At 35.0% G+C, this 12,185-nt stretch overlaps 1 protein-coding gene across 1 annotated transcript in view; it reads right to left on the bottom strand.

The window, feature by feature from the left end:
- Positions 1–12,185, bottom strand: part of nol10 (nucleolar protein 10) — a 30,287-nt gene that overhangs the window by 16,060 nt on the left and 2,042 nt on the right. The window contains exons 4-11 of the mRNA XM_028438580.1: positions 9,878–9,955; positions 9,763–9,800; positions 6,523–6,659; positions 6,386–6,451; positions 6,245–6,305; positions 5,078–5,163; positions 4,932–5,010; positions 1,447–1,596 (exon numbers count right to left, since the gene is read on the bottom strand). Coding sequence (XP_028294381.1) covers positions 1,447–1,596; positions 4,932–5,010; positions 5,078–5,163; positions 6,245–6,305; positions 6,386–6,451; positions 6,523–6,659; positions 9,763–9,800; positions 9,878–9,955 — 695 coding nt within the window. The remainder of the gene's footprint in view (positions 1–1,446; positions 1,597–4,931; positions 5,011–5,077; positions 5,164–6,244; positions 6,306–6,385; positions 6,452–6,522; positions 6,660–9,762; positions 9,801–9,877; positions 9,956–12,185) is intronic.

The following is a 12,185-nucleotide window of genomic DNA, read 5'->3' as shown; positions in this document are numbered from 1 at the left end:
TGATTATCTATAATCTGATTACCTTTACACCATTAAAACAAATGTACTTATTATCTATAATCTGATTAACTTTACACCATTAAAACAAATGTACTGATTATCTATAATCTGATTAACTTTACACCATTAAAACAAATGTACTTATCTATAATCTGATTAACTTTACACCATTAAAACAAATGTACTGATTATCTATAATCTGATTAACTTTACACCATTAAAACAAATGTACTTATTATCTATAATCTGATTAACTTTACACCTTTAAAACAAATGTACTTATTATCTATAATCTGATTAACTTTACACCATTAAAACAAATGTACTTATTATCTATAATCTGATTACCTTTACACCATTAAAACAAATGTACTTATTATCTATAATCTGATTAACTTTACACCATTAAAACAAATGTACTTATTATCTATAATCTGATTAACTTTACACCATTAAAACAAATGTACTTATTATCTATAATCTGATTAACTTTACACCTTTAAAACAAATGTACTTATTATCTATAATCTGATTAACTTTACACCATTAAAAACAAATGTACTGATTATCTATAATCTGATTAACTTTACACCATTAAAACAAATGTACTGATTATCTATAATCTGATTAACTTTACACCATTAAAACAAATGTACTTATTATCTATAATCTGATTAACTTTACACCATTAAAACAAATGTACTTATTATCTATAATCTGATTAACTTTACACCTTTAAAACAAATGTACTTATTATCTATAATCTGATTAACTTTACACCATTAAAACAAATGTACTTATTATCTATAATCTGATTAACTTTACACCACTAAAACAAATGTACTGATTATCTATAATCTGATTAACTTTACACCATTAAAACAAATGTACTTATCTATAATCTGATTAACTTTACACCATTAAAACAAATGTACTGATTATCTATAATCTGATTAACTTTACACCATTAAAACAAATGTACTGATTATCTAATAAAGTTAAATACAGCGGATAAAGATTTAGTATTAAATTAACCATCTATTGTTACAGTAAATGCTGCAGATTGTTGCATGAGTTGATGGATATTTTATGTTTTTAAACGCAAAGTGGATTTGACAAGTTGAACGATTAGATAAAAGTTGTTTGTAGCTAGTGAAATAGAAACATGAGGATTTCCTGTTTATGTAGAAAATGAAACACGTGAATAAATGAAGAGAATTAAAGCATGTTGAAACATTTTCATTATTAATTACATTTTTTATAGAATTTTCATGGTGATTACAAAGTGATTATCTGAGCTCAACTACGATTATGACAGCAACAGATTTTTAAAACTACAATTATGTCATAATAATTATAATCAACTCCAACCCTGATTGATAAATAAATACATGTAATTAAAAAGCTAAGCAAAGATGTGCAGCTGATGTGGGCGGAGTTACTTACTGTGTTTTTGTTCCACATTTTGATGATTTTGGAGTCTGAGGACAGAACCAGGTCCAGGTGTGAGTGGAAGGAGAGCGAGATGATGGGTAGGTTGTAGAAGTGATCTTTGACCAGTAGAGGCTGGTTGGAGCGCAGATCATAGAGCAACACCTTCAACACAAAGGTTCCATAGCTGAACACATCCTCACGTATCCCACAGGTTACATAACAATCAGGTCTCCATGACTACCATAAATCATACACGCTAACACTGGGAGGGATGGGATTTATTAAACACTAACTAAACCTCAAACACACTTTATTCTGCTTTTTATTTTTTGCATAATTTGATGTAAAATGTCAGAGTGACTGCCTTCTAAGTCAGGGGTTCTCAACCTTGGGGTCAGGACTCCAATTCAGGTCGCAAGACACTGAGAGGGTGTCACCAGATGCCTTTAAGAAACTAACAATATTCTTTCTTATTTTAACCCTTTTTCTACAACTACACCAAACTCACCATATTTTAACCTATTTTCATACATTTTTCTTGCCATATTTTTGCTCCTTTTAATGTATTTTTGCTACATGACTCAAATTTCTATGTACAGTATAGACATACATGCTGATGAATAATTGACTTAACTAACATACTGTAGTTTTGTATGAAGTAAAGATTAACAATGACTCAAGATATATTTGCTAAATGTTTTAATGTTTTAGTGACAATATTAAGTTTTTCTGCAACAATCAGTGGCTGAAATAACAGGTCATTTATTTTATATCATTTTAAAAGAAGAAATAACACATTTTTAAATAACATTAAATCATAACAAAATATTACATGTTTTTATTTTTATTTTACAGAAATGCTGTATATGAATGAAGTTAACAGTAACATAACCAACTTATCATCTGCATTGTTTCACCCCATGAATTAAATTCAGAGGGTCCAGCTCTGATAGTGGGGTCTCCTAACCCTCTTCCCCTAGTCAGGGGTCTGTAACCTTTACTCTACAATAGGGATTTAACGATTCACTCAACTCCCGATACGATTCGATTCACGATACTGGGTTCACGATACGATTTTCTCACGACTTATTTTACAAAATGGGAATGTTGACAAATGACTGAAAATATTCCTTTATTTTTTTGGGGAAAATACAATACTATTTTTCTTTTATTTTTCATTGTCAAAAGAATCCCTTGATAAACTATTCAAAATGATGCAATTTAACTAAAAATAAATCTTGAATGAAATAAATAAAGGAATAATACAAATGAAGAAGAAACCTATTAATTTAAATTCTGGTTCTATAGTAAACAATTCAAAACTGCAAAATAGTTCTTTTTCTTTTTAAAAGTGCAACTGAAAATGTATTTTGTGCCTTAACAATTGGACTTTAAAAAAAAAAAAAAAAAACAGTCATTTTACTGTATTTACGTCAGATATTTGTTTAAATGGTAAATGGACTTGATTTTATATAGAGCTTTATCACCACTGAAACAGTCTCAAAGTAATTTACATATCAGCTCATTCACCCAATCACTCTCACATTCACACACCAATGGGACAGGACTGACATGCAAGGCACTAGTCGACCACTGGGAGCAACTTAGGGTTCAGTGTCTTGCCCAAGGACACTTCGACACATAGTCAGGTACTGGGATCGAACCCCCAACCTCTCCATCAGAAGACGATTTTGAACTGAGTTCAAAACTGATTTTTAACTGCCTTACGATTAATCGTTACATCCCTGCTCGACAAGGAACCATTGAACCTCATCTCACCTGGATTAAAGTCCTCCTGGAGCCATAATTACCTTCTCTATGAAGACAATACAGTGTATTACATTATATACAGTTATAATTATATAGAATAATGTTTGATTTAATTTATATTGATCATGTAAATGGAAACTTAAAAATAGTTTAAAATAAAATAAACAACATCAATAAATAAAACAGTATCTTTATCTTCAAATTCTTACACATCTCAGTTTACATGAACGCAATGTTTATAAAGTAGATTTTTTTAGTTAATGTATTTGAAAGGCTACAAAAAAGAACTATTCATTTCAATAGTTTTTTTAAAGCTATAGGGAGACAATGTATAAGAGTCAAAGGGCCACATTAGGCCCCAGAACCACAGGTTGCAGACCCCTGCTCTGGTAGAACCACAGCTGAACATCTGTCCTGGTATCATAGTCCATCAGTTCTGGTCCCTCCATGCTGATTCTGATGAGTGTGTACGCTTTATCGCTGAGCTCAGCACATTCTTCCTTTTTACTGCTGCTCTCAATGTGAGTGTGCACTCAGTGATCGACTCGTTATGTCTGGCTCTGTTCATAGCGGACCGTGCGTACTCCAAAGGAGCACATTGGTGTTTATACTCTGCACATTTACCGTTGCATTACCAGCAGCCAAGTTGCGTAAGCAGAGCGGAGTGAGAAAGAGAGAGCGGTGTACTCTGTGGGACGTGATGAAACGTTCAGCCCCTCCGTCCAAAATAACGTCACCCATACACGGATACGACCAGATGAAATTTTCACTCACAGACACTGAAAAAATAGTCGCATATGGGACCATTTTAGTCGCAGTCTCTGGTGGGAGGAGCCCTGGTAACAAGCCCCGCCCATTTAGCATACTGCCCCGATGACTTACACAACCCAGCTATGCCAAGAACATCAGTATCTTTCCACTGGAAATTCTACCAACGTCTTGTTCAGATCATAGATGTTAGAACCAAACCACCATATATTTACACTCTAATATCTAGTTTAATGGTGTCTCAGATTTCTTTCACTGCATAACTGATATCCACAAAAAGAGGCTGTCAATCATCATCATATATGACGTCAAATCCCTTTTTTCAACCTCAAATAAGTGATTTAAAACAAACTCTACATAAAAATGATCACTAGAACACAATGTAGGTGATAATAACTAATGATCACAGCAGAGTTTAGCTTTGGAAAAAAATTATGTGACGAGTATTTTAACTTTACAGTTTGACCCACATCCATCTGTTATCATTGAGGAGGCGGGGTTTATGACCTATACTGCAGCCAGTCAGCAGGGGGAGCTCTAAAAATAAAAGCTTCACTCCACCAGGAGATGTTCTGTTCATTCTTTTTACTGTGGTTGGAACTAATTCCAATATTGACACTTTTTAACACTTTTTCTGTCTGTTTTTATCCACTCTAATTTATAACTTTTAACCAATTTCTGTGGTTTTTAAAATCCCATTTCACCACATTTTCCTCCATTTTTAGTCACTTTGAACCATTTTATTAGTGATTAAAACCATGATTTCCATCTTTAAGATGACTATAATAATAATAATAAATGTTCCTGGATAACAGTGGATATTATTCAGATGAATAAATAAATGTGGTTTTCACAGATTCATAGAACAATGGACCATCATTTTACTGACTGTCTACACATGACTGTTCTAGTTTGATGATAGAAACAATAAAACAGATGAAACCAGGGTGGTGTCTCACCTGTCCGGTGCTGGTTCCCACTGCCATGCCCAGGGACCCGTTAAACTTGAGGGCGCTGATGGAGGGCAGGCCCTGGACCCTGAATAACCAAACCTTTAATAAGTGTTTACGACAGCATCAGAGCTGGATGTAATCAGATTACTCACTCTGTTCCCTCAGTGAGGCTGCTCAGAGCACAGTCAAGGATCCCCACTCGGTTCCTCATACGAGGGTCCCAGCATTCCACCCTCCCCTGGAGAACAGGAGGACACGGAGTGGTAAAAAACAACAAAAACACACTCTCCTCATCTCCAACATTAAAATAACACTTTTGTTTATTTTTCTGCAATATTGTGTGTTGATGTTATACTTAATGATTATTAACTGAAGCTTGGGAATTTTTGGGATAGTCAAAAAACATAATTACTTACTTATTGCAATTAACCAAAATTTGGGAGTAATTTTAAATAACTATTATATCCAAGCGTAAATTGTAGCATCTATTCAAAATTATACAATAAAAACCTGTAACATTTCAACAAGAGTTCTAAATAATATTTTGGAAATTTTGAAAGACAGAAACTTTCAATGAGGAAATATGAGGTGAAAAACAGGGAAGTTAGAAAATTGAAGATTGGCCTTTAACGGGAATGTTAAATAGTTGGGAAAATATATATTTGAGCCTCATCTAAAATATCAGCATCAATTATTGAAAATCAACTACCAATTTTTGGTTAATTCCAATAAATAATTCACATGAAAAATTTATATTTTTTAATATTCCCAAAACTCCTGAGCTTAAGTTCTCATGATAATTTAGTGGAAATAATTTGACATGGTTTCATTTATTCAGACAATTTTTTAGGAAACTTTCTTTAATCTTCTGACATGTTTCAACTGTCAACTGCCAGTCTTCATCAGAGGTGTCTGCTGATTGCTTTGATGTGTTCTTGCCTTCCGCGTAGTAATTCCAGCAAGTTAATTTTGTCTTCTTATTCAAAAAAAAGACAAAATTAACTTACAGGAATTATTACGATCAGCAGATGCCTCTGAGGAAGACTGGCAGTTGACAGTCAAAACATGTCAGGAAATCAAAGGAAATTTTCTGAAAAATGTTTCTGAATAAAAGAAACCTAAAGAATTGTTGAAAAAGAAGACAAAATAAACTTAATTTTACTAGTGGAAATGTTCCATACATTTGTAACGCTTCCTATTTATTTACGCTGGAAAATAAAACATTTCCTAAAGTTTCTATTCATAATCTACATTTGTGATTTATTTAGTTTGTGTACATTGTTTTAAATAACTGTAACAGTAACCATGGTAACGCTCACCTCAGCCGTTCCTGTAGCAAACAAATGATGCACGGGGTTGATGTCGCACACGTTGTTCTCCCTGGTGAAGGAGAGGTTTGGTCAACATTAGCAGGAAGCAACACACACACACACACGCACAGAGGGGGCGGGGCTACTCACACGGCGTCGGTCTGAATAGAGTTGAGGAATCGTCCCTGCTCCAGGTTCAGCCTGTACACCTCTGAGCTGCGAACAGAGCACACTGTTAGCACACGCACGCACACACACACACACACACACACTAAACATTGTCTCACCTCATCCCTACAAAATAAAGGTCACATGACGGGTAGTGGTAGGAAAAGTCCCGTCCGAACTTGGGAATGCGTGTCTTGTAGTAGTGTCCGTGCTGGGAGTGGAACTCAACGTAGCGGTCACAGTGCAGAAACACCAGCTGTACACACACACACACACGCACGTGCACACGCACACACACACACAGGGAATTACATATATACAGAGTATGTGACATATATATATAAACTAGAGCTGCACCGAATATTCGGCCACTGAATATATTTGGCCAAATATTGCAAAAAAAGCAACATTCAGCCTTCAGTTTAGTGAGTTAAAAGCAAGGCTGAATAGTAGCGTGTGACGCAATGACGTAATCAAACAACGTGCAGTGATTTAGAGACAGAAAAGTGAGTGTGTGTTGCTGCAGAACCAGCAGAAGCAGCTCCTACTCCTTTCCACACACAAACACAGCCAGACTCTCACCTTACCGCTCTCCATCACCTCAAAAAAGTTGGAAACCGTCCAATTCCACAACCAAGTTTGTTGTTAGCGCTGTGAGCTACGAATACGTAAACATCTCCATCGTTTCCTCCTTACACTACACCAGGTCTCGCTGCATAGACTGGTGTAGCATTAGCATGGAGTGCTAACAGCTGATGTGTGTAAACAATGGGTCTGTGGCTCCAAGCAGTGACTCCCAACACGATCAGCAGCAGTAAAAGTAGTGCAGTTTGTATTTACATATATGGTAATAAAGTATAATATATATTCTATATTAAACAGCAGTGTTTGTTTTAGCTGTTAGATAGTTGGAGAGGGAGGAGCTAACATTTTAGGAGGCGTGTTAGGTGACGTCACCTGCCAACGTGGGTAAAATCCAACTGTCCCGTTTAAATCTGACTTTTTACAAAATGTGTAATAACAAGGGAGGAAACATAACTTTTTACACTAAACACTCGATGTTTATCACTGTAGATAAACCATTAGAAAGTCATTTCTTCATCATACCTCCCCTTTAACTCACTCAGTGCCATTGACGAGATAACTTGTCATTTCAAATCCAAACACTCATTGCCATTGATGAGATAACTCGTCATTTGCGTTTTTTCACGGGTCATCCCTGCGTATCGGGGGGGGGGGGGGGGGGGGGGACAAAATACCCGCAGCCTGTGAGCCAGATAGCAAAATAATAGGTGACACGTAGGATGTAGCAGCGCACCTTTGGATAAGAGATCATCTGTGCTCAGCAGAGCTCAGAGGGAGAGAGGAAAGGCATTTATGAGACAGAAAATGGCGCTACGTACAGAGTTGACGCTCACAGCATCACACACTTCACCAGAGCAAGTGTGGAACTCATGGATAGTGTGGCGATGGGGAGGAAGTACAGACTGATGGGAGAGAAAGTTGGAGGAAACGCCAAAATACAGGAAGAAATCCATTCAACTCTGACCCAGATATATGAATAATAATAGTTTTACCATCAAAAGCCCGGTCTCAGTGTTTTTTTTAATGTTTTATATAAGGAAACAATGTTCAGATGTTAGAGTTGTCACTAAAGCAAAAAAATAGCTTTAAAGTCACTGACAGGTTTTTTTTTTTACAAAAAGGCTTTTTTCTCAGCTTTTTGCTCTGAAACTGAAGATTTGTGTAAAACTTGCTCTATTCAACGACTGACTACAAAAGAACAAAACGAGCCAGAAACAAATGTTTTTATGATGAAAGTAGAGGCTTCAATCTTTCAGAATCTGGTGTCAGATTTCAGATAGTCATAGTAGAAAATATTCTGTGGGTCTTTAAAATCAGTCAAAATGTTCAAAAACAGCCGGTACTGAGGGGTAGAAAATCTGAAAATGGCTGGCACTGAATGAGTTAACGTACTTTAGTTTTTTTTTAATGCAAGTTTTGTTTCATTTTGTATTTTTTTTAATTAAAAAAAGGTCAGAATATTCAATAAACATTTACTTTCTTTAAAAAATGTATTCTAGGCTATTTATGCACTATTAAAAAAAAACTTAACTGCATTCGATATTCGGCCAAGCGTTCATATTTTATTCGGCATATATATATATATATATATATATATATAAATATATAGGAAGTATGACATTATTTTTAACTTGTTTTACACAACATTCCATTGGTGAATAAAACAATGTCCAGAGGGACAAATACTTTGTTACTGTACTTAAGTATTTTTTTCTGGTATCTGTACTTTACATGAGTATTTTTTTTTGGTGACTTTTTACTTTAACTCCTTACTTTTTTAAACAAATCTCTCTACTTTCCACTCCTTACATTTTAAAGATGAGCTCGTTACTCTTAAAGTGATCCTCCACTGTTTTTACAAATGTCCTAAAACCTTTGAAATGTCCTTCTTAGTAGATCTACTGTATGGCTAACAAAATGCATTATTTTGCACCGTATTTGTTTAATGAACTTTTAAAAATGGGACTACTTTCCTGTTTTAGAGCCTGTGTGTTGAAATGACGTAATTGATGATGTAAATCTCACCTTTTAGTCCATTGAGTTCTATAGGAGGTGAAGCATTCAGGATCAATTAGCAGCTTTTTCAGTCAAAATAACAACTTGTGCTGCTTTGGGATGATCTTCGATGATTTTTGGAGTTTTATGCCACGACGTATGAAGACACAAACCAACAACCGCGAAGCTGGAGGAGGAGCTAGTGCAAAATGTTGGTAGGTCCCTTAATTTTATAGTTAACATTTTATAAGTTAAAAAAAAAATGTTAAACTCAAAACTAATCTAGGTTTAATTGAGCATTTGATTTTTTCTTCTTGACACATTTTATTTACAAATGTTATCTATAATGAGTGCTAAATTCTCCAGGTGTAGAAAGACAACTGATTTCACTTGTTTCTATGTACCAGTTTTCTACAAGTTCTTAAAAAAATTAAATATATGGAATTTTCTGGTTTAAAACCCATCTTATTATTGAAGGGACATTTGTTTTACTTTTTACTGAAGTACATTTAGTAGCATTTTTACTTTTCCTCAAGTAAGAGAGCAACTTTAATATTTTTACTTTAACGAGAGTCATTTTTTTATTCAAGTATCTCTACTTTTACTTGAGTACTAAAGTAAAGATGAATACTTTTAGAAATAGCTTGAAAATATGGAGATATTTAAACAAGGCCATACCGCCCAGCCAGTGTTTACGTTTGAAACAGATGTCCGTCATTACAAGCACTGTTATAGTGATAAGGCTTTGGTAACACTAGCTACAGTTGTAGATGTCCTACCTTTGAGTAATCATCAGACAGGATGTCAAACGCCACCACTGGTTAACAGAGAAACATTAGTTTAGTTTACTGAGATCACTGCATGGTTTGATCAATGTTTATGTTTAACTCTCACCGTCTGAATCCAGGCAGCGCTCAAACTTCAGGGACAGTTGATACGTGTCGTAGCAGCGAATCCTGGGTTTATACGTTCCTGATGAGAGAACAAACCACGCTTTCATTCAATACATTCATATCAACTCCTACAATTTATTGATTATCATTTAATACATTCATATCAACTCCTACAATTTAGTGATTATCAGTTAATACATTCATATCAACTCCTACAATTTATTGATTATCAGTTAATACATTCATATCAACTCCATCTTATTATCAGTTCAGACTCTAGATTTCTTTTTGTTTTTCAATTGTCTGCCTATTCTACTTTGTGATGAGTTGTGTCGTGTCGTTAATTAGTGAGGGCCAGGGGCCTTTTGGCCGCAATTTAGCCCCTAAAAACCTTGTTCCACAAGACAAAACTACCACCAAATGTTTAGGCTACTGGACTCTAAACGCCCTCACTTTGTTCTTCTTGTTGTTGTGTACACTAGTTATTATCACTACTCCTCTGTTATTGGTGAATGGATCAGGCTGATATTTGGTAGCTATAATCTATGGATGTGTACGCATCAATGCTCGGAGCCCCATTTTTGATTTGGGGCCCCAAAAGAAACAAAAAAACAAAAGTTGATTTCTCGTTTATTTGCGAGTGAAATATTAAGAGAGTTGGTGGTACCGAATCATTGACACATACCACTATACAAAGAGGCTCATTACCCCGTACGTGCCACGGGGCGCCAGGGACTGAATTCTCAGGAACGTGGTACGTGCTATTCAGCGTGGAGACGTTACATGGATCCGACCATAGTTCATCCAAACTTGTTTTGTCAACAACTTATTATTGTCCACTCTGCAGAGTGCTGTGCACAATAGCGCCGGTGTGCACGCCGCACGCACACGCGCACACACACACACACACATCCGTCAGATCCACCCAAAGTTCCACAAACACGTTGACAGATGAAACTGTAGCAACAATTATGAACTGGAAACTGGACTAAAGCTAACTAAGCTAAGCTAAGCCAACCCACCGAAACACAAGAATGGGCTAAAAGCTAAAGCTAACGACTTCATAAAAGGAAGACACTAGTAAAAATGAAATGGCTTACTCGAGCTGGGCGATATATTGGGAATTAAATTACAATATTGCCTACATATATACAGTATATATATATATACAGTACATATATATATATGTAACAGCTTATAATGCTTTAAAATACTTGTTTTAAGAGTCGCTGCTTTCTCTACTTCTCAGAACAACATGAAACGCTCAGTTAGATGATCACTGAATGCGTCCTAACGAAGACCTTTGTCTAAACAAGACACACTAAAGAACTCACTCACATGTACTGTCTCTTATAGAAGAAAAAGCCAAAAGTATAAACTGCATATTGTGCAGCTGTTTGGCATTTTGATTAGAAAATTTAACAATGAATTGTCTTTCTGGAAAGACTTTATTTGAATTCAAATGATTGACATATATATCGTATATCGTTATTTTGAGAAAAAATATTGTGACATAAGTTTTGGGCCATAAAGCCCAGCCCTACGGTTTACTGACATCAAACCACAAAGAGCCACACATTTACTTATGGTCAGATTTAACACTTGTGTGAATAAACAAATGTTAGCATTAAGCTAACGTCACTATTAATCCATCCCAGCTTGTGAAACACAATATTTTTTAATAATATTTGACGTGTTCACAGACAAAGCTGGTCTTATTAGACAGTAATGCAACTATTGTGATTATTACACCTAAATATCCTGTTAGTAATGCTCTCAGTAATTAATGATTAAATCATCAAGTCTGATCTTTATCAACTATAACTTTATGTAACTCATTATCAGATAAAAAAAATAAAAAGGATTGTAGTTGATTTTTTTCTTAGAAAATAATTTCATTATAAATGAGGAAATAAATTAATTGCATACACAACACTAATGATGTGACCCACATGCAGTGACGTGCCGTGACCACTAGGGTTGGGTGGGCACATTGCAAATGTAGACCACCAATGTCAGTTTCATATGTTTCTGTTGTCAAGTGTTAATTCAATTCAAATCAATTTTATTTGTATAAAGCAATTTCCAACAAAGTCATCTCAATGCGCTTATCAAAATATAAAATTCATAATAAGAAAGAAAAAACCCAATAAAATCCACATGAACAAGTGTTTACCCATCTAACAAAATCAACATCATAAACACCATTAAAGAAACATAAACACATAAATTCGTCACTAGTCTATATTGAGAAAAAATCGCTAAGAGCGTTAACAAAATATACCGGTTAGGGAGGTTCGGTTTCAAAA

This window comes from Gouania willdenowi, chromosome 22 (genome assembly GCF_900634775.1).
Source record: "Gouania willdenowi chromosome 22, fGouWil2.1, whole genome shotgun sequence".
NCBI lineage: Eukaryota > Metazoa > Chordata > Actinopteri > Blenniiformes > Gobiesocidae > Gouania > Gouania willdenowi.
The sequence above is the reverse complement of the archived record's forward strand: the minus strand, read 5'-3'. Positions and strand labels throughout refer to the sequence as shown.